This window comes from Callithrix jacchus, chromosome 8 (assembly GCF_049354715.1).
Source record: "Callithrix jacchus isolate 240 chromosome 8, calJac240_pri, whole genome shotgun sequence".
Classification (NCBI taxonomy): domain Eukaryota; kingdom Metazoa; phylum Chordata; class Mammalia; order Primates; family Cebidae; genus Callithrix; species Callithrix jacchus.
The window spans coordinates 56,714,919-56,739,372 of record NC_133509.1 but is presented as its reverse complement, the minus strand read 5'-3'; the positions used below and the strand labels follow the sequence as shown (position 1 = coordinate 56,739,372).

The 24,454-nt window shown below is 38.2% G+C and overlaps 1 gene segment (V, D, J or C); it reads right to left on the bottom strand.

Annotated features, from left to right (window-relative positions):
- The window catches only part of LOC100385731 (T cell receptor alpha chain constant-like), a 257,258-nt gene that overhangs the window by 209,186 nt on the left and 23,618 nt on the right, over nt 1-24,454 (bottom strand). The window contains 1 exon segment of the C gene segment in view: nt 7,681-7,698. Coding sequence covers nt 7,681-7,698 — 18 coding nt within the window.

The window sequence follows — 24,454 nt, the reverse complement described above, 5'->3', positions numbered from 1 at the left end:
TTTCACGATATTATTTCTTCCTAACCATGAACATGGAATGTTTCTCCATCTGTTTGTGTCCTCTCTGATTTCGTTGAGCAGTGGTTTGTAGTTCTCCTTGAAGAGGTCCCTTACATTCCTTGTGATTTGTATTCCAAGGTATTTTATTCTTTTTGTAGCAATTGTGAATGGCAGTTCGTTCTTGATTTGGCTTTCTTTAAGTCTGTTATTGGTGTAGAGGAATGCTTGTGATTTTTGCACATTGATTTTATATCCTGAAACTTTGCTGAAGTTGCTTATCAGTTTCAGGAGTTTTTGGGCTGAGGCGATGGGGTCCTCTAGGTATACTATCATGTAGTCTGCAAATAGAGACAATTTGGCTTCCACCTTTCCTATTTGAATACCCTTTATTTCTTTTTCTTGCCTGATTGCTCTGGCTAGAACTTCCAGTACTATATTGAACAGGAGTGGTGAAAGAGGGCATCCTTGTCTAGTGCCGGATTTCAAAGGGAATGCTTCCAGTTTTGGCCCATTCAGTATGATATTGGCTGTTGGTTTGTTATAAATAGCTTTTATTACTTTGAGATACGTTCCATCGATACCGAGTTTATTGAGGGTTTTTAGCATAAAGGGCTGTTGAATTTTGTCAAATGCCTTCTCTGCGTCAATTGAGATAATCATGTGGTTTTTGTTTTTGGTTCTGTTTATGTGGTGAATTATGTTTATAGACTTGCGTATGTTGAACCAGCCTTGCATCCCCGGGATGAATCCTACTTGATCATGATGAATAAGTTTTTTGATTTGCTGTTGCAATTGGCTTGCCAATATTTTATTGAAGATTTTTGCATCTATGTTCATCATGGATATTGGCCTGAAGTTTTCTTTTCTTGTTGGGTCTCTGCCAGGTTTTGGTATCAGGATGATGTTTGTCTCATAAAATGATTTGGGAAGGATTCCCTCTTTTTGGATTATTTGGAATAGTTTTAGAAGGAATGGTACCAGCTCCTCTTTGTGTGTCTGGTAGAATTCGGCTGTGAACCTGTCTTGACCTGAGCTTTTTTTGTGTGGTAGGCTCTCAATTGCTGCCTCAACTTCTGACCTTGTTATTGGTCTATTCATATCCTCCTGGTTTAAGCTTGGGAGGACACAGGAGTCCAGGAATTTATCCATTTCTTCCAGGTTTACTAGTTTATGTGCATAGAGTTGTTTGTAATATTCTCTGATGATGGTTTGAGTTTCTGTGGAGTCTGTGGTGATTTCCCCTTTATCATTTTTTATTGCATCTATTTGGTTGTTCTCTCTTTTCTTTTTAATCAGTCTGGCTAGTGGTCTATTTTGTTGATCTTTTCAAAAAACCAGCTCTTGGATTTATTGATTTTTTGAAGGGTTTTTCATGTCTTAATCTCCTTCAGTTCAGCTCTGATCTTAGTTATTTCTTGTCTTCTGCTAGGTTTTGAGTTTTTTTTGCTCTTGCTCCTCTAGGTCTTTCAATTTTGACAATAGGGTGTCAATTTTGGATCTCTCCATTCTCCTCATATGGGCACTTATTGCTATATACTTTCCTCTAGAGACTGCTTTAAATGTGTCCCAGAGGTTCTGGCATGTTGTGTCTTCGTTCTCATTGGTTTCGAAGAACTTCTTTATTTCTGACTTCATTTCATTGTTTACCCAGTCAACATTCAAGAGCCAGTTGTTCAGTTTCCATGAAGCTGTGCAGTTCTGGGTTGGTTTCTGAATTCTGAGTTCTAACTTGATTGCACTATGGTCTGAGAGACTGTTTGTTATGATTTCAGTTGTTTTGCATTTGCTGAGCAGTGCTTTACTTCCAATTATGTGGTCAATTTTAGAGTAGGTGTGATGTGGTGCTGAGAAGAATGTATATTCTGTGAATTTGGGGTGGAGAGTTCTGTAAATGTCTATCAGGTTTGCTTGCTCCAGGTCTGAGTTCAAGCCCTGGATATCCTTGTTAATTTTATGTCTGGTTGTTCTGTCTAATATTGACAGTGGAGTGTTAAAGTCTCCCACTATTATTGGGTGGGAGTCTAAGTCTCTTTGTAAGTCATTAAGAACTTGCCTTATGCATCTGGGTGCTCCTGCATTGGGTCTATTTATGTTTAGGATCGTTAGCTCTTGTTGTATTTATCCTTTTACCATTATGTAATGGCCTTCTTTGTCTCTTTTGATCTTTGTTGCTTTAAAGTCTATTTTATCAGAGATAAGAATTGCAACTCCTGCTTTTTTTTGCTCTTCATTTGCTTGGTAAATCTTCCTCCATCCCTTTATTTTGAGCCTTTGTGTATCCTTGCATGTGAGATGGGTTTCCTGGATACAGCACACTGATGGGTCTTGGATTTTTATCCAATTTGCCAGTCTGTGTCTTTTGATTGGTGCATTTAGTCCATTTACATTTAGGGTTAATATTGTTATGTGTGAATTTGATACTGCCATTTTGATGCTAAGTGGCTGTTTTGCCTGTTAGTTGTTGTAGAATCTTCAATATGTTGATGCTCTTTAGCATTTAGTGTGATTTTGGAATGGCTGGTACTGGTTGTTCCTTTCTATGTGTAGTGCCTCTTTCAGGAGGTCTTGTAAAGCAGGGCTGGTGGTGACAAAATCTCTGAGTACTTGCTTGTTCGCAAAGGATTTTATTTTTCCTTCACTTATGAAGCTCAGTTTGGGTGGATATGAAATTCTGGGTTGAAAGTTCTTTTCTTTAAGAATGTTGAATATTGGCCCCCACTCTCTTCTGGCTTGTAGTGTTTCTGCCAAGAGATCTGCTGTGAGTCTGATGGGCTTCCCTTTGTGGGTGACCCGACCTTTCTCTCTGGCTGCCCTTAGTATTTTCTCCTTTATTTCAACCTTGTTGAATCTGACGATTATGTGCCTTGGGGTTGCTCTTCTTGCGGAATATCTTTGTGGTGTTCTCTGTATTTCCTGCATTTGAGTGTTGGCCTGTCTTGCCAGGTGGGGGAAATTTTCCTGGATAATGTCCTGAAGAGTATTTTCCAGCTTGGATTCATTCTCTTTGTCACATTCTGGTACACCTATCAAACGTAGGTTAGGTCTCTTCACATAGTCCCACATTTCTTGGAGACTTTGTTCATTCCTTTTTGCGCTTTTTTCTCAGATCTTGGTTTCTCGTTTTATTTCATTGAGTTGATCTTCGACTTTAGATATTCTTTCTTCTGCTTGGTCAATTCGGCTATTGAAACTTGTGCATGCTTCGCGAAGTTCTTGTATTATGTTTTTCAGCTCCTTTAATTCATTCATATTCCTCTCCAAGTTATCCATTCTTGTTATCATTTCCTCGAATCTTTTTTCATATTTTATTTCAAGGTTCTTAGTTTCTTTGCGTTGATTTAATACATGCTGTTTTAGCTCACAAAAGTTTTCATTATCCACCTTCTGAAGTCTAATTCCATCATTTCGTCACAGTCATTCTCCGTCCAGCTTTGTTCCCTTGCTGGTGAGGAGTTTTGGTCTTTTCTAGGAGGCGAGGTGTTTTGGTTTCGGGTGTTTTCCACCTTTTTGCGCTGCTTTCTTCCCATGTTTGTGGATTTATCCACCTGTCGTCTGCATAGTTGCTGACTTTTCAATTGGATCTCTGAGTGGACACCCAGATTGTTGGTGATGAAGTATTTCTATTACTTGGTTTTCCTTCTACCAGTCTAGCCCCTTTGCTGTACGACTGCTGAGGTCCACTGCAGGTCCTGCTTCTCTGGGGTTCTGCAGCTGCAGAACAGTGAGGGATGCTACCAGTTTCTTTTTCTGCTATCTTTGTCCCAGGATGATGCCTGCCAAATGTCAGTCTTTTGGATATAGAGGGGTCAGGGAGCTGCTGGAGGAGACAGTCTGTACTTTTAAGGAGCTCAATTGCTGAGCTGTGAGCTCTGTTGTTCGTTCAGGGCTGCTAGGCTGCTATGTTTAATTCTGCTGCAACAGAACTCATTAAAAAACGCTTTTTTTCTCAGATGCTCTGTGTTGGGGGGTTGGGGCTTTATTTTTGGATGTCTGTTGAGGTGTCCTGCCCAGCTAGGAGGCAGTCTAGTCACTATTTGCCTGCCAAGGCTCCGCCCTGCTGGTGTGAGGTTCTCCCTGTTGCTGCAGGCTCTGCTCTTCTGCTGCAGTCTCTGCCCTGCTGCCACGGGCTATGCCCTGCGGCGGAGTCTCTCTGTTGTATTGGGTTGCCTCGGCAATGGCAGACTGCGTCAGCAGTGGGCATGTATCTCAGTAGGGGCGGATTGCCTCAGTAATGGTGGACGTTCCTCCCCGACGGAGCGTCTCAGGGAACGTCTTTACCAGGAGCATTTGGAATCGCCATTTTGTCCGTCCCACTGCGCTACCTTAGTCGCTGTGTCCCTGCAATCCCCTGGGCTGGCCTACTGTCCAAGTCCCGTTCAGTCTCAAGTTCAGCCCTCTCAAGTCTCAGGTTGCTGGTTCAACAGGGCACCCGGACAAGCGTGCCCTGTGCGGAGCGCTGTGTAGGGCTGGCCGCTGCCACCCGGGCTGCCGGCTGCACCAGACAAAACCTCTGCCTGGCGTCCCGTGTCTTTTTTATACCTGGGAATTTCCCTGTTCTGTGGGCAACAAAGATCAGTCTGGAAATGCATCTCTGACTCACCTCTCCGCGCATTCACTGAGAGCTTCAATCCTGGGTTGTTCTCACCGGGTATTAGTCTTTTGTCAGATGCACAGTTTGTAAATATTTTCTCCCACTCTGTAGGTTGTCTGTTTACTCTGCTGATTATTTCTCTTGCTGTGCGGAAGTTTTTAGTTTAATTAGGTCCCAGTTGATATTTATATTATGGTGGATAGACAGGCAAGAAACATACAGACAAATATATAACATACTGTTTGCTACTGGTGGTTGCCATGAAAAAAATAAGACAGGGTAAAAGGAAAGAGGATGGGTTGGGCAGCCATTTTATATATATATAAAATATAATGTATATATATATACACATAAAATATAATGTATATATATATATATACACATAAAATATAATGTATATATAGATATACATTTATATATATAATATATATATAAAATATAAATACATTATATTATATATATACCTATATATTTATATATTTTATATATATAATTATATTTTATATATATATATTTTATATGTATATAAAATGGCTGCCCAACCCATCCTCTTTCCTTTTACCCTGTCTTATTTATATATATATATAAAATATAATGTATATATATATAAAATATAATGTGTGTGTGTGTATATATATATATATATATATATATATATATATATATATATAAATTTCTTCTTCTTTTTTTCTTTTTGAGACAGAGTTACCCAGGCTGGAGTGCAATGGCACGATCTTGGCTCACCGCAACCTCCGCCTCCTGGGTTCAAGCAATTCTCCTGCCTCAGCCTCCTGAGTAACTGGGATTACGGCAAATGCCACCATGCCCAGCTAATTTTTGTATTTTTAGTAGAGATGGGGTTTCACCATGTTGACCAGGATGGTCTCGATCTCTTGACCTTGTGATCCACCCGCCTCGGCCTCCCAAAGTGCCGGGATTATAGGCGTGAGCCACCATGCCTGGCCCAATTTATTCTTTATTATACTTTAAGTTCTGGGATACATGTGCAGAACAGGTAGGTTTATTACATAGGTATACATATACCATGGTGGTTTGCTGCACCCATAAACCCCTCATCTACATTAGGTATTTCTCCTAATGCTATCCCTTCACTTGCCCCCATCCCCTGACAGGCCCCAGTGTGTGATGTTCCCTTCCCTGTGCCCATATGTTCTCATTGTTCAACTTCCATTTATGAGTGAGAACATGTGGTGTTTGGTTTTCTGTTCTTATGTTAGTTTGCTGAGAATAATGATTTCCAGCTTCATCCATGTCCCTGCCAAGGATGTGAACTCATTCTTTTTATGGCTGTATATTATTCCATGATGTATATGTACCACATTTTCTTTATCCAGTCTATCATTGATGGGCATTTGGGTTAGTTCTCCAAGTCTTTGCTATTGTGAATATTGCTGCAAGAAACCTATGTGTGCATATGTCTTTATAGTAGAATGATTTATAATACTTTGAGTATCTACCCAATAATGAGATTGCTGAGTCAAATGGTATTTCTAGTTCTAGAAATTTGAGAAATGATCTAGAACCACTGTCTTCCACAATGGTTGAACTAATTTACATTCCCAATAACGGTGTAAAAGTGCTCCTATTTCTTCACATCCACTCCAGCATCTCTTGTCTCTGAATTTTTTTAATGATCACCATTCTAACTGGCATGAGATGGTATCTCAATATGGTTTTAATTTGCATTTGTCTAATGACAGTGATATCATCACATTTTCTATGATATTAATTGCCTTTTCTGCAAGTGATAACACTGTTGATCTTTCTTGTGCATTTACAAAGTTAGAGAAACATTTTGCTATCAAATATTTCCTCCTTAAAAATAATTCCCAATACTCTTTTTTTAAAGAGTCTTATTTTTAATTATTTATTAGCCTGTATTTTTTTCAAGTAGGTCTCATGTTTTTTTCAAATGCCTTGAAAATTAGCACAATTATTTTTTCAGTTTTTAGGTACTAGTTAATTGAATTAATGTTTTATAAGTTGAACAAACAACATGTTTTTGAGTAAATGTAAATATAAAAAATAAATAAAAATGGAAAAATTAGGTGTGGCAGTGCACGCTTGTAGTCCCAGCTACTTGGCAGGTTGAGGTGGGAGGATTGAGGCTGAGGTGGGAGGACTGCTTGAGCCTGGGAGATTGAAGCTGCAGTGAGCTATGATTACACCACTTCACTTCAGCCTGGGCAACAGAGTGAGACCCTGTCTCAAAACAAAACATAAATGACATTGTTTATATTCCTTTCTTCATATTATGTCTTTGAAATCTGTTGAACATTTTACACTTACAGCACATCTCAATCTGGATTAGCTGCAATCCGAGTGTTCAGTAGTTATATCTAGGTAATGGCTGTGTATTAGACAGCACAGTTTAAAGCTTTTCTATGTATCTATATATCTATATCTATAGCTATATCTATAATGACATAGCTATACATACGATTGTAATCCTCCCTCTACAAAAGTCAAGTCATATGAAACTTAGTTTTAAAATAAAAAAATTTAATTTTTGGAATAGTTTGAATTTATGGGCAAGTTGTGAAGATAGTACCAAGAGTTCCCGTAAACCCGCATCCAGTGTGGCTTCTTATTAACTTCTTACAGCAGCATGTGTGCCGTAGTTAATGAACCAATATCCATAGATCGTTATTAACTAAAGTTCTTACTTTATTAGATTTACTTCAATTTTACCTAGTTTTTTTTTTTGTTTCAGAATTCCAGCCAGGATACCACATGACATTTAATCATATCTCCTTAGACTCCTCTTGGTTGTGACAATTTCTCAGAGTTTCTCTGTTTTAGATGACCTTGACAGTTTAAAGAGATCCTTGTCAGGTTTTCTGTAGAATTTTCCTCAATTGGGATTTGTCTGATGATGTCCTCATGATTACACTGAGGTTATATGTTTTTGGGAAGAAGATTCCATAGGTAACGTGCCATTTCTCCTCACACCATATCAAGGTCCATACTGTCAACATGACTTACCACTGTTGACGTCAACCTTGATCACTTGACTGAGGCCATGTTTGCCAGATTTTACCACTGTAAAGTTATTCTTTCTTACTTACCCCTTTCCACACTGTGCTCTTTGGAAGGATATTACTGTGTACGGCCTGCACTTGAGGAGGGAGTTACATTCTTTCTCTTTATGTCCACCTAAATTATTCAGAATTCTTCTGCATGGGAGATTTGTCTATTTTCTCCATTTATTTCTTCAATCATTTATATCAGTATTGACACATAATGTTTGTTTTACACCTTGGATTATTACTCAATACTACTTTATTTCATCATTCCAGTTGTTTTAGCTTTAGCCAAAGGGAATGTTTCTAGTTGGCTCTTATCTTTTTTTTTTATTTTACAAACTCCCATCATTGTGAGTTTTTCTTTGTTTTTGAGCACTTGCTTACTTTCTGGCACTGCAACTTTCTCTAGACCTATCTTGTATATTCCTTGCCCCAGCTCTAGCATCAGACATTTCTCCAAGGAGCTCTGATTTCTTTTATGGGAAAATGGGATTACAAAGCAAATTCTGGAATCTAGGCATGCTTGTTGCTACTGGGGTTTTATTGCTTTTCAGCTGGCAGAGCAAGGAAGCATTGTATATATATACTAACCTTGCTATACACCCATATTTCTATATGCATGTGTCTGTACTTATAATTTAGCCAAACATCAGTTTATAATGTCAGCAACTTTCTTCCAACTTACTAATTCATTATGATTCACAAACATTTCTCCATGTCAACAAATATCCATAAATAACTTCATTTGATAATAGCATTATGTTGTGTGGATGTCCTAAATTTTATTTTTATCAATTCACTATTATTGGACATTTAGACTATTTTAAATTTATATTTATTTATTTGTTTGAGATAGAGTCTTGCTCTGTTGCCCAGGCTGGAATGCAGTGGTGCAATCTTGTCTCACTGCAACCTCCAACTCCCAGTTTCAAGCAATTCTCCAGCCTCAGCCTCCTGAGTAGCTAGGATTACAGGTGTGTGCCATCACGCCCAGCTAATTTTTGTATTTTTTAGTAGAGACGAGGTTTTGCCATGTTGGCCAGGCTTGTCTCAAACTCCTGACCTCGGGTGATCTGATCACCTCGGCCTCCCAGAGTGCTGGGATTATGGGTGTGAGCCACTGTGCCTGGCCTAAACTGTTTATTTAAAAAAATTTTTTGAGACAGCATCTCATTATGTTGCCCAGGCTAGTCTTGAACTCCTGTTCACAAGTGATTCTCCCACCTTGCCCTCCCAAAGTGCTGGTATTGCAGGCATTAGCCACTGTGCCTGATTCATTTATGATTGGTGGTGTTATCTACTACATTCTGATAAACAACCTTGGGTGTACATCTTTGTCACATCATATTCTTTCCTAATCCCTAGAATTAGGCAGAAAATAGTAACTTACTGGTTTCATAATTACTTTAATTATGTAGTGATAGGCATTTTTAAATGTTTATCAGTCATTTGTAGTCTTTTTTGTGAAGTGCTCTTAGCTTCTGTTATCATTTCTATTTGTGTGTCATTTGTATTTACTGATTTGGAAGTATTTTTACATACCAATGGTATGTAGTTTTTGCTTTGATATATATTTTAGATAATTTTACTTTCATTTGTCTTTTAATTTTTTACAGTGTTTTAATATTCAGATGTTAAAAATGTATTTAGTAAAATCTGTCAATTTTATCTTTTATGATTTCTGTTGTAATTTTTATAACATACTTCTACTTTTTCAAAGTTATATAAATGGTCATCTATATATTCTTCCAGTGCTTTTTAATTAAAAGTATTATAAGTCTTTTTCCTTTGGAATTCATTTGTCAAGGTAAGGATCTAATTTAATTGTTTTCCAGATGGTGATCCAGGTGTCTTCCAACAATTTATTGACATGCTGTTCTATCTTTAAATGCTAACTTGAACATATGCCAAATTCTTATGACTTATAACTTGAGTCTCTTATGACTTTAGATTTAATGCTTCTATTGCTATATCTACCTATTCCTGTATTGATATTTCATTATTTTAATTTGTGTAGCTTTAGAACACATTCTGATATCTGATATGGCAAATATTTAAATTTTTGTTGGCTATATATCTCATTTATTCTTCCGGACAGCCTCTAAAATCAGTTTTACAAGTTAAAAATAAAAGTTATTTTTAACATTTTGATTGGCGATATGTTTAAATTTGTGGATTTATTTGGCCAAAAGTTGAGTCGGTGGGCAGGAAGAACATTTATTTGAAAACCATGGACTATTGAAATGACATTAGGTTATAAGGAATGTTGATGATGACTTATGAAAGGTTTTCCTGGTCATTAAGCCTTCCCCACCTTCCCCACTCCTCCAAGTGATATGGAAGGAGTGAAGTAAACCAATTATGTGATGTACAAAAGCTGGAGGAGTTGTTGCCTCTCTGAATTCCTGTGGTGATTAGAGATCTTTTTAAAGTATTTCTTCAGCTGGGATAGTTTATCAGTTCTGTTTATGTTTAATAATGTCTTCTAACCCAGCTGTTCTATGACGACAAAGCATAAAACAAAGCAAAACAACTTCCTGCTCCCAAATATTCTACTGATATTATTAAACACACATGGTGGACATGATCTGTGCTAAGTAATGAGAGGAATGAAAAAGAAACAACAAATCAAGAAACAGGTGATTGATATCTTTGTCCTCAGGGGGCTTGCAGGCCAGAGGGAAGATAAGACAGGTATAGGTAGAAGTGCAATGCATAGCGTGCAGTGTTAGCTGCTATAACTGGGATGCGGTAAAAGTGCATTGCTGAGGTAGAGGCAGTAGTGTGCTGACAAGTCAGCTCTCCTGGGGTTAAAGCCCTGATTTATAGGGTTTGCTGATTTCCATGGTATAAATATTTTTGGCATGGACATTTTTATGCAGCCAAAATAACATCAGTGAAGGTGGAATGGGGAAAAGATATGCACACTCAGCTTCCCAGCAGGTACCAACTTGCCCAGCAAACCAATGTAGAGAGGAATGAGTTTTAAGTGGGATTATCCCCAAAGCACCAGCGAAAGATCGTCAAAAGGGAAAACTAGAGAGTGACCATATTACGTGGAAGAGACAACAGGAGCAAAAGTTTGGAGGTGGGAAAAACACAGTCTCATGGGGAATCTGAGTTTTGAGCAGGCAAGGTTCACTGGAGGGACACTTTAGGGACATTAATCTGGCAGCACTAAGCAGAGCAAATCTGAGCAAGAAGAGTCCAAAGGGGAGAGAACAGCTGAATGTCCAGTATAATCATACAGATAAGGTATTATATTTGTTCCTCCTCATTGCTACACCAGCTGATGTGGGAGAAAAGAGCTGAATATCCTATCTAATCTGAAAAGTTGGAGGAGTTGTTTACTTTTTGAAATGCAATAAGCCAAAAAAAGGTAATTAAGAGTACTTTGTTGATTAATTTATTTTACACAACATTATCTTTATTAGTATTTTTAATTAGGTCTCTTTTGATTGCAAGTGACAGAAAAATTCAACTCAAAATAACTTAAGAAAAAAATTTACTATGTTGCATTGTTGTGTCCACCTACATCTTCTTGTGCTTATGATTTTAGTGCATGCTGCCCAGCTTTCTCCTGCCAGCACCTGAGTTTCTTTGCCTACTGGCTTTCCCTTACTGCCACAGCCTGCTTGGCAGACCTAAGTGCTGGGAATTAATGCTTCTATCTCCAGGAGCTGCCCTTAAGAAAAGGCATGTAGGATTTGGGATATCAATACCTTTAGCTCCTTGTGCCCTCAGTTGGGATAACTCGAGGCAGGTGTTTTGCACTGGTTCCTGAGTGCTCCACTTGCCCACAGTGGCAGCTGGCTTGATAAGACCCTTTTATTGGCTGACTTCCCTTCCAGTCTCTCTTCCTATGCTTCCTAGATCACCTCCCAACTTTTTATATCCCAGTCTCTCGCCTTCCCAACATCATTTCTGAGAATAGTTCCGTGTAAAGTTTGGGAATGTGGGCCTGGATCATGTGCTCATCCTTGACCAATCATTGTGGTCAGGTAGATGAACTATGTTAATTGGTCAGGGTACCTAAGGGTAGGGCAGGTCGCCTCCAGACCCACACATGGGTAATAGGAGGGGAGCCTTGGTTCATCCAGGAAAAATCAATCAATGTGTTGTCACCGGAAATGGGAGAATGGATGTTGAGCAGGCAGAAACAACACGTGTACAGCTCCACCGGCTTCCCTATCAGTCCTTAGGCACTACATTCAGAGGTGAGAATATTCTTGAGGCTGGGGTCTTGTAACTACAACTCTTTCTTTGGTACCAAATGTGGAAAGATTGTTTTTAAAACACACATTAACTCTCTCTCTAGACTCAATGGTTCCACCCACTGTGCTTCGTGTTTCCACTCTTCCTGTCCTGTGGGTTGTTCTCTCCTGTGCTCCTGGAGCAGGGGACTGACTCGTGCTGAACCCTGGATGTTTTGTAGGGTTGTCTCTGTTACTGCTCTCACCATGGCATCTCTGAATCTCTAGGCATCAAGGCTGAGATGGTGAGCGTCAGGACTTTACCTAGATTCTAAAATGCCACAGAATAGCATCCTTCCCTTGAGTTTTCATTTTCAGCATACAGATAAATGATGTAAGTCATTGCTCTACTGGATGGTTTGTTATTGGTACATAATAAGGAAAACTGTGATGCCTCTGGCTTTGTTCTTTTTGCTTAGGATTGCTATGTCTATTTGGATTCTTTTTTGGTTCCATATGAATTTTAGAATAGTTTTTCTAGTCTGTGAAAAATGATGTTTGTAGCTTCATAGAAGTAGCATTGAATCTCTACATTGCTTTGGGCAGTATGGCTATTTTAATGGTATTGATTCTTCTAATCTGTAAATATAAAGTGCTTTTTTAATTTGTTTATGTCATCTATGATTTCTTTCAGCAGTGTTTTGCAGTTCACCTTGTAGAGATCTTTCACCTCCTTGGTTAGATATATTTCTAGGTATTTTATTTTTATTTTTGCAGCTATTATAAATGGGATGCATTCTTGATTTGGCTGTCATAGAATGTTACTGTTGTATAGAATACTACAGATTTTCATACATTGATTTTATATCCTTAAACTTTATTGAAGTAATGTATCAGTTCCAGGAGGCTTTTGGTGATGTCTTTGGGGTTTCCTATGTGTAGAATTATATTGTCAGCAAAGACAGATAGTTTGATTGCTTTTCCTATTTGGATAACTTTTATTTCTTTCCCTTGACTGATTGTTTTGGCAAAGACATTCAGTACTGTGATGAGTAAGAATGATGAGAGTGGGCATCCTTGTCTTGTTCCAGTTCTCAAGGGGAATGCTTTGAGATTTAGCCTGTTCAGCATGATGCTGGCTGTGGGTTTGTCATAGAAGGTGCTTATTTTTTTGAGGTATACCTAGTTTGATACCTAGTTTCTTGAGGGCTTTTATAGTAAAGGAGTGCTGAATTTTATCAAAAGCTTTCTAAAAGTCTATTGAGATAATCATATGGTTTTTGTTTTTAATTTTGTTTATGTGATGAGTCACATTTATTTTTGTTATATTGAACCAACCTTGTATCCCAGGAATGAAGCTCACTTGATTATGGTAAATTACCTTTTTGATGTGCTGCTGGTTTTAGTTTGCTAGTATTTTGTTGAGAATTTTTGAGACTATGTTTATTAGGGATATTATAAAGCTACAGTAATCATAACAGCATGGTATTGGCACAAAACCAACACATAGACAAATGGAACAGAATAGAGAACCCGGAAATAAAGCTGCACGCCTATAGCCATCTTATCTTTGACAAAGTTTACAATAACAAGCAATGAAGAAAGGGACTTCCTTTGATAAATAGTGTGGAGATAGCTGGCTAGCAATATGCAAAATAATGAAATTGATTCTCTACCTTCCATCATGTACAAAAATTAACTCAACATGGAGTAAAGATTTTATGTAACACCTCAAACCATAAGACTCAGACAAAAACCTAGGAAACACAATTCTGGATTTTAGACTTGGGAAAGAATTTATGACTAACTCCTCAAAAGCAATTACAACAACAACAAAAATTGACAAGTGAGTTCTAACAAAACTAAAGAGCTTCTGCATAGCAAAAAAAACTATCAACAGAGTAAACTGACAACCTACAGAATGGGAGAAAATATTCACAAACTATGCATCTGACAAAGGTTCAATATCCAGAATCTATAAGAAACAACAACTTAAGCAAAAATCAAATAACTCCATTAAAAATATGGAGTCAAGATCACGAGGTCAAGAGATTGAGACCATCCTGGTCAACAGGTGAAACCCCGTCTCTACTGAAAATACAAAAATTAGCTGGGCATGGTGGTGCACACCTGTAGTCCCAGCTACTTGGGACACTGAGGCAGGAGAATTGCTTGAACCCAGGAGGCAGAGGTTGCTGCGGTGAGCTGAGATCGTGCCATTGCACTCCAGTCTGCGTAACAACAGCGAAACTCGGTCTCAAAAAAAAAAAAATAAAAAATGGAGTCAAGTACATGCAGATGAGACTCCATCTGCTGTAGGCTCCTGCCATGGATCTTAGGCTTCTGCTTATTTTTGCTGCTTATCTGTAAATAATAAATCTACTTTGCTTGAATTGTTGTGTAAGTGTTCTGACTCACTAGACTGAAGTGGTAGAGAACCTGTGTACACTTTATCAGAGAAAAGGTTTACGAACATTTTGTCCCATTCTGTAGGTTGCCTTTTTACTATGTTTTTTTCTATGCTGTGGAGAAACTTTTATATTTGATGTAGTCTCACTTATTTTTATATTTGTTGCCTGTGCTTTTGTTATCATAACCATGAAATCACTGTCCAGAACAATGTTAAGAAGGTATTTCCCTGTTTTCTTCTGGTTGTTTTTCAGTTTCAGGTCATATGTTATGTCTTTAATTCATTTTGAGTTGATTTTTGTACATGATGGAGATAAGAGTCCAACTTCACTCTTCTATGTGGATATTCAGTCTTCCCAGAAACCCTTTATTGAAGAGACTATCCTTTCCCCATTATGTATTCCTGGCACCCTTGTAAAAGATCAGATGACTGCATATACACAGATTTATTTGTGAGCTCTCTCTTCTGTTTCATGGTCTATTTATTGGTCTTTGTTCCAGTACTATACTGTTTTGATTACGGTAGCTTTGCAGTATATATTGACATTGGGAAATGTGATATTCCCAGCTTTGTTTTTCTTTCTCAAGATTGATTTGGCTTTTGATGATATTTTATGGTTTTAAATGTAGTTTAGAATTGTCTTTTCTATTACTATAAATTTCTATTGGGATTTTGATAGGGATTGCATTGAATGCTTAGGATACTTTGGGAAGTATGAACATTTTGATGCTATTAAATCTCCCAATCTATGAACATGGAATGTTTTTCTATTTGTTTGTGCCTTTTAAAATTTAACCCATCAATGTTTTGCAGTTGGCAGGGTACTTTTTTTGATACTATGGTAAATTGACTTATTTTCTTTATTTCTTTTTCAGATTGTTTGCTGTTAGTGTATGGAAATACAACTATTGGTTTTTGTATGTTGATCTTGTATCTTGCAATTTTATTGTTATGTTAGCTGTGGTCTTGTCATATATAATCTTTATTATGTTGAGGTACATTCCTTTTATACCTAATTCATAGAGAGTTTATATCATGGAAGGATGTTAAATTTTGTGAAATACTTTTTCTGTATCTGTTGAGATGGTCATATAATTTTTATCCTTCATTCTGTTAATGTGGCATGTCACATTACTGATTGGTATACATTGAACCATCCTTGTTTTCCAGGAATAAATCCCACTTGATTATAGTGTTATGATCCTTTTAATGTGCTATTGAATTCAGTTTGCTAGTATTTTGTTGAGTATTTTTGTTCATTAGTAATATTGGCTTGAAATTTTCTTTTCTTGTAGTGTCCCTGCCTGGCTTGAGTGTCAGGGTATTTCTGGTCTCATAGATGAGTTTGGAAATGATCCTTCCTCTTCAATGGTTTTGGAAGACTTTGACAAGGATTGTCATTAATTCTTCTTCAAATATTTGGTAGAATCTGCCAGTGAAGCCATTAGGTCATGGGCTTTTGTGTGTTTCTTAAATTGCTGATTAAATCATCTTTCTTGTTATTGGTCTGTTTAGATTTTCTATTTCCTCCCAATTCAGTCTTGGCATATTATATGCTTCTAGGAATCTGTCCATTTCTTCTAGGAAATATAAATAACCTTCAGAGAATATTATGAAGAAATGCTATGCACATAAAGAAGAAAGGAATACATTCCTGGACATCCTCCCAAGACTGAGCTAGAAAGAAATTAAATAACAGAACAGACCAGTAACGAACCCTAAAACTGAATACATAATAAATAGCCTACCAATCAAAAAAGAAAAGAAAAGAAAAAAAAAGCACAGGACCAGGTGGATTCACAAGCAAATTCTACCAGATGTACAAAGAAGATCGAGTCTCAATGCTACTGAAACTATTGCAAAAAACTGAGGAGGAAGGACTCTTCTCTGACTCATTCTGTGAGGCCAGCATCATCCTGATAACCCAAACCTGGCAGAGATACAACAAAAAAGAAAACTTCAGGCCAATATTCTGGATAAATATTGATGCAAAAATCCTCAACAACATATTGGCAAGCTGAATCCAGTAGCATGTCAAATGCTTACCCACCATGATCAAGTAAGCTTTATCCCTTGGATGCAAGGTTGGTTCAGTGTATGCAAATCAACCAACGTGATTCATTACATTACCAGAACTAAAGACAAAAAGCACGTGATTATCTCAATAGATGCAGAAAAGGCTTTCAATAAAATTCAACACTCCTTCATGTTAAAAACTCTTGACAATCTAGGTATTAAAGGAATATACCTCAAAATAACAAGAGCTATTTATGGCAAACCCACAGCCAACATCATGGTGAATGGACAAAAGCTGGAAGCATGGCCCTTGAAAACCAACACAATACAATGATGCCCTCCCTCCCCACTCCTATTCAATATAGTATTGGACATTCTACCTAGATCAATCAAGCAAGAGAAAGTAATAAAGGGCATCCAAATAGGAAGAGAAAAGTCAAATTATCCCTCTTTGCAAATGACATGATTCTGTATCTAGAAAAACCCATAGTCTTGGCCTAAAAGCTCCACTCCTTCAACTGATAAACAACTTCAGTCTCAGGATACAAAATCAACATACAAAAATCACTACCATTCCTATAAACCAAAAAAAGTCAAGCTGAGAGCCAAATCAGGAACTTAATCCCATTTACAATTGCCACAAAAAGAATAAAATACCTAAGAATACAACTAACCAGGGAGGTGAAAGATACCTACAAGCAGAACTGCAAAACACTGTTCAAAGAAATCAGAGATGACACAAACAATGGAAAAATATTCCACATTCAGGGACAGGATGAGTCAATATTGTTAAAATGGCCATACTGCTAAAAGGAATTTATAGATTCAGTGCTATTCCTATCAAACTACCAATGACACTCTTCACAGAACTAGAAAAAAAAATGTTTAAACTGACATGGAACCAATGAAAGAGCCCAAATAGCCAAGGCAATCCTATGCAAAAAGAACAAAGCTGGAGGCATCATGCCACCTGACTTCAAACTATACTACGGGGCTATACTAACCAAAACAGCATGGTACTGGTACAAAAACAGACACATAGACCAATGAGACAGAACAGAGAGCCCAGAATTAAGGTTACACACCTACAACTCTCTGCTCTTCAACAAATCTGGCAAAAACAAGCAATGGGGAAAAGGCTCTCTATTCAATAAATGGTGCTGGGATAACTGATGCCACATGCAGAAGATTGAGACTGGACCCTTCCTTACACCATATACAAAAAATCAACTCAAGATGGATTAAAGACTTAGATGTAAAGCCCAAAACTATAAAAAAACTGTAAAAGACAACCTAGGCAATACCACTGTGTACATAGGAACAGGCAGATTTTATGACAAAGACATCAAAAGCAATTGCAAGAAAAGCAAAATTTGGGAAATGGAATCTAATTAAACTAAAGAGCTTTTACACAGTAAAAGAAACTATCAGCAGACTAAAATGATTAACTTACATAATAGGGAAAATATTGGAAACTATGCGTCCAACAAAGGTTAACATCCAGCATCTATAAGGAACTTAAACAAATTTACAAGAAAAAAATCAACCCCATTAAAAAGTGGGCAAAGGACATGAACAGATACTTTCCAAAAGAAGACACACATGCAGCCAACAAGCATATGAAAAAAAGCTCAACATCACTGATTATTAGAGAAATGCAAATCAAAACCACAATGAGATGCCATCTCACACCAGTCAGAATGGCTATTATTAAAAAGTCAAAAAATGTGCTGGTGAGGTTGTGGAGAAAAAGGAACACTTATACACTGTTGGTGAGAATGTAAGTTAGTTCAACCATGAAAAACAACAGCATGGTGATTCCTCAAAGACCTAAAAACAGAATTACCATTTGATTTAGCAATCCCATTACTGGGTATATACCCAAACGAATAATAATCGTTCTACCATAAAGACACATGTATGCATATGTTCATTGTGGCACTGTTCACGATAGCAAAGACATAGAATCAACCTAAATGGCCAGGAATGGCAGATTGGGTAAATAAAATGTGATAGATATATACCATGAAATACTATACAGCCATAAAAAGGAATGAGATCATGTTCTTTGCAGGGACATGGATAGAGCTGGAGGCCATTATCCTTAGCAAACTAACACAGAAACAGAAAACCAAATATGTGTTTTCACTTATATGTGTAAACAAAATGATAAGAACACATGGACGCATAGAGGGGAACAACACACAATGGGGCCTACTTGAAGGTGGGGGTAAGAGGAAGGAGAGGATCAGAAAAAGTAACTAATGGGTACTAGGCTTAATAACTGGGCCATGAAATAATCTGTACAACAACCCCCCCGACACACGTTTGCCTTTATAACAAACCTGCACATATACTCCTGAACTTAAAAAGACCTCAAAGATTAAAAGGTGAGAATATTCAAATGCACAAAGAACTCCTTAAAGAGATTAAGAATGTGCCTATTGCATCCACTCAATTAAACTGTAGAACCTCTAGAAAGTTCAAGAGTATTGCCCCTCAGCCATCTGAGCAGGAGCCAAAAATACATGTTGTCTGGAAAAGATCTGTGGGTGTGTTTTTTTCTGGTGGTGTGAACATCACTGAAATCCATGACAGATGCACAAAGTTCTTGAGGCAATTATTTCAGCAGAAACACCACTGACTTAGATTGAAAGGGGCAGAAAGAGTATGAAATGAAAGAAGGCTGTTGGACCCCAGCATTTCTACTGGCAAGAAGCAGGCTGATAAAACTACTCAACTGCAAACATCTGTTACTTTTTATGAAAGAAGGATGATAGAGGTGGTGCTAAAAGCCAAGAGTGTAGAGCTGAGATTAATCCTAGGCTTTAAAACCTGATATTGAACTCCAACATTTACCCAGCTAGATTTTAGAACTGCTATGAACCAGCAACTCTTTGTTATCTTTCTTCCCCTCCTCCTTCGAACCAATATGTCTATAGCTGTTATCTGATGTCTTCCAGTTATGCCTGTTGCAACATTGTATGATGGGTGCACTGGGGGAAGATCACTTGTCTCTTTAGTTTTGCAGGTTGACAGGACAGAAGTTTACCCCAGGAGCTCTACTTCACATATTACACCCAGGAGCTGTGTTTGAACCTAGACGTGATTTAAATAATAAAATTTTGACTTTGAGCTGAAGCTCTGTGGGAAAAGATTCTTGAGAGCTTTGGGGATGTGTGTGAATGTATTTTTGCAAATGGGGCAATGTGAGTCATTTGTGGCAGATGGTGGACTGTGGTGGACAGATAGATCCCTGCTTTCTGGTGTTCATGGCTTTCTAAAATCTCTTCTCTTGAGTGTGAGAGGGACCTGTGACTTGCTTCCACCCAAGTGAATATGCAAAGATGATGGGTTATCATCCTGTTATTATGCTACATTAGAAAAGACTCTGCCTTAGCACACTGTAATGAGAGATTCTCCTTATTGTTTTGGTGACATAAGCAGCCACGTTGAAGAAGTCTTTGTGGCATAGGAACTACAGAGGACCTCTGTGCACTGTGGGCAACCTTTAGGAAAGAAGGATGGCCTCCAGCTGTCAGCCAGCAAAAAGTCAGAGTCCTCATTCATAGAGCTGCAAGGAAACAAATTCTGCTAGCAATGTCGGTGAACTTGAGAGTGCATTCTTTCATAGAATGTGATAAAAAATGTAGCTCAGGTGACACCTTGATTGGGGCCTTGTGAGATCCTGGGCAGAGGACCCAGTTAAAGCCATGCCTAGACTCCTGACCCACGGGAGATGAGAGATAATAAAATATGTGTTATCTTAAGCTGCTAAGTTTGTGGTAATCAGTTACACAGCAATACAACTAATACACATGTTATTTATTTTAAAAATCACAAGAACATATGACTGTATATATCCCCATACCAGCCAAAGTGGAGCATATTGGTTGAATGGTTGATTACAAGAGGTATTCCACAGAAATTTTTGGAAGAGTCTACAGAAGGGATTGCTGAGCGGGAACCATTTTAAACTACAAATTAAAATATTTGTAACTGGGAATATTTGAGTAGGGAAAAAAAATATAAACAATCATATTAATCACAAAGATTAAAGAATTTTTTATAAGAAGCAAGTGTAGGAGAGATGAGAGCTCAGTTTTTAACCTGTTTGTGGGTGAGAGACCCGCTTTGAATAATTGATAATAGTAATGAACACATTACCACTTATATATGTCAAAGTGTATGTAAAAACAACTACAAAACATGCGGGTGAAGGGTTATAGAGCAACTGAAGCTATACTATTCTCCTATTAGGGGCATCTGAATTAGAAGCATGAATAACAGGCGGCTTCCTTTACTGATCTTCAGGAAAAGTAAAAGAGCTGAAATAGGTTTCTGATGAATATTTGAATAGTCAAAAGAACACTTACATAGGCACAGAAAATTATGATTGAAGTGAAGGCAAGCAAGGGGGGAGAGTCAATGATGACATTAAGATTCATTTTGATTTCTGAAAATAATGGTGTCATTAACAGAAATGCCGTATAAACACAGAATAAGAAAAAATCTGGGAGAAAATGTGAATAAGCCTCCATCACTTCTAGGTATTAGACTTGAAGATTTTGAAAATATTCTGTCTTTCTCATTTACTAACTGCAGATGTCTTCAGGGTCTCTGAGCTTTTGCTCAGTACAACTTGGGTTTGTTTATCTCTCTGTAAATGGCCCTAAGGGAGGGCTCACTCCAGGAAGAGGATATCCCTGTCCCCATCTAATATGGGTTGAATTGTGTCCTCCTAAAAGTCTTATGCTGAAGCCCTAGCTCCCAATGTACTGTATTTGGAGACATGGCTTTAAAAAATGTAATTGAGGTTAAATGAGGTCATAAGGGTGAGGTCTTCATCCAGTAGGATTTTTGTCCTTATAAGAAGAGGGAGCGATACAAAGGATGCCTGTGCACAGAGGAAACACCAAGTAAAGAGAGTGAAGATGACCATTCACAAGCTAAGGAGAGAAGCCTCAGGAAAACACAAGCCTGCTGACACCTTGATTGTGGACTTCCTGCCTCCAAAATGTGGGAAAAGAAACGTCTGTGTAAGCCACCCAATCGGTAGTATTTCGTTATGGGAAATGAATACAGTACCCATCCAAGGAAGCCCAAACTTGGACACCTGTTTGAATTTTTGTTTGGTTTACATGTGTTCTTGGTGCCCTCTGAGTACGAGCTTATCTGAAATTGAGATGACAAATGCTGGGTCCTTCCTCTCTGGTATTAGGAGAGACTGTGATACTCAGAGTCTGGAGATACTGTGTGACACATCTACCTGTATTTTAGGAAATAATTATCACCTGTATGGAAGTGAAAACACTTCACTGTCTATGTTTTCTTGATCCTTCTGACCTGATTTCTGGTGACCATGCCTTGATTTTGAACCTAATTTCTTCTGTATAAAGATACAGGGGGAAGATAGACATCATGTGTTTGTTATAATTCAAGACATTTTTAAAGAGGCTTAACTGGCTGCCCACTGTGGTTTACACCTGTAATCCCATAATCCCAGCGCTTTCGGAGGCCAAGGCAGGCAGATCCCTTGAGGTCAGAATTTTGAGACCTGAAGACCAGCCTGGTCAACATGGTGAAACCCCATCTCTACTAAAAATACAAAAATTAGCCGGGCATGGGCGCACACACCTGTAATCCCAGCTACTCGGGAGGCTAAGGCAGGAGAATCGCTTGAACCTGGGAGGCGGAAGTTGCAGTGAGCCAAGATCGCATCACTGCACTCCAGCCTGGGTGACAGTGAGACTGTGTCAAAAAAAAAAAAAAAAAAAAAAAAAAAATGGAAGATGCTTAACTGATAACACATTTTTTAAAGTCACTTATTTCGCTTTACTCTTTTTATTATTATTATTATACTTTAAGTTCTGGGGTACATGTGCAGAACATGCAGGTCTGTTACATAGGTATACACGTGCATCCATCAACCCGTCATCTACATTAGGTATTTCTCCTAATGCTATTCCTCCCCTAAACTCCTACCCCCTGACAGGCCCCAGTATAATAACACAGCATTTTGTACTTCTAGCTTCATGGCATTTTATGATTGAAGAATATTGAGATGTACTGGAAGACAGCTTCTAAATGAATAAGGCAGCCCTTTTTCTTTGCTTGCATAATGCCCCACCCCTATCTTCTTCTTGACAACTTTTATTATAATTCTATGTTTTTGTGCCAGGCATGTTGAGAAGGATGTGAGTTCCCTGGGGGCAGGGATTATGCTTTATTCAAGTTTATACTATGGCACTGACTATAATGTTTGTCACATGGTAGATAAACCCATTTCAAATGAATCGTTGAAAGATTCCCTTAGCTCAACATTATCTCCTATTTGCGAAGGCAGCTCCAGTCAATAGGAATTCCCATTACAGAGACTCCTATTAGAGATTCCTAGCAGCGCTTGTAAGCTCTCAGAAATGGCTGTGGCAATTTTGCTGAGAAAGTGTTGATGAAAGCAACAGCTGCCAGAAAATGGTGTTTCCCAGAAGCTGCTATTGCTGTTAGTGCAACTTATTCATCCTGTATTTCTCTCTCATTCTGGAATAATCTGCATGTCTCAGATATGCATAGCACCTCGATCACACTGTGAGATCAACCTTCATTAGGCATTTAATGATAGAGCTATTTTGTTTTAAATGTAGTGGTGCACAGATTTCCAAAGAATTTCCTAGAAGTTTGATAGAGTTACATAATAAAAAAGGGTTGCTTAGTTTCATATCATATAACAGTATGTTAGTTGCTCTTCGCAGATTGTACTTTCAGCAATCAGTCCTTGAATTTTACTAAAAACTCCCAGGAAAAGTTAGAAAAAATGCCCTGGAATTTTGATATTTATACTTTCAAGCTGAATATGGCATTTGATTAAAAAAGTAGCAATTCTAGATGGAGATATTTATTCTTATGTTGGAGTTCTAACTCCAGGAAGGTGGTAATGAGCTGCTGAACTGAACAGTAATTTAGAGCCTGGGTGGTCATGAGAGGTCCATTGCTACCAGACATCTGCTCATAAGTATCCAGAGTGCTGGTCAGTTAGCACAGCTCTCTAAAGTACCATTATAAAGAGAGGCTTGGTGTTCATGAATATCAACTAATGGTGCTTTATTCAGAAGAGAGTACATTTCGCTAGGCAGGCACGGTGCAAATGCATATCATCTTATCTCAGGGAGAGTGAAAATGAATGTGTGGTAGATGTGCAGAAGTCCAAATGATATTCCCCATGGAGTAGTGTCAGCAAGGTGTATATGAATCAGGTTTCCTGGGGCATGTAATTGACAAGTTTATATAGTTGAGTGGAATTTCATTTCCCCTTGTTTTGTGTTTTCAAGCACAGAAATATTCATTAGTGTAACAATTTGGACTTCTCTGTGCTCCTCACTCACTTCTCTCAGGGGAAGAAAAAGTATTTTCTGACCACCCCATTTAAATCGAACCCGTTAGGCTCTTATTTATTGCTTTCATGATACTCATCCTAATCTGCATATACATTGTCTATGTATCTGTTTATTCTATCTTTCCCATTAGAATATAACAAAATCTGTTTCCCGGTGTATTTTTTCCTTAGCACTGTATCTTTGGCATCTAACACAGTGCCAAACACCTATCCACACATAAATGCAATCTAAAGCAACATGATTGCCATAAGGATTTCAAGTTGGCAGGGTGAACGAGATTGCCTTCGTGTTCAGGGGTAGTATTTCAGTACTAAAAAATGGGATAGAGAGTCTTTGAAGGAAATGGAACAGCCACCAAGAGATAAATGGAACAGTGTGGCAAAGCACAATGAGTTCTCAGAAAAAAAATAGTTTTAAGAGGAGTCCTGGGATGGTTGTGAGGAGGAGAGAGGCTGCTTGGAAGAATGGTCTGTTGCACTGGGCCGGATGGGTTAGTGCAAGCAGGCAGGGCCCAGCGGTGCATGTATGCGAGGACTGGGGGGTTGTAGGAAGGCCACCTGTGGGAACAGCTGTCTTAGCTTCTTTTCCTGGCCCACCCTCCTTACGAAGTGATGTAGGAGGTAGAGAGAATGAAGTTAGAAATGTTCCATCTGAGACACATAGCCAAGGTGCACAGCTGGAGAAGTTGGAGTGGTTTCTGAGTTCCACTGGGAGACAAAGCTTAGACAGTAGGCCATTTTTTTTTATGTTTTGCTTTGTTTTGAGAAAATGCTGTTTTTATCTGCTGCCCAATTACCTCAGGT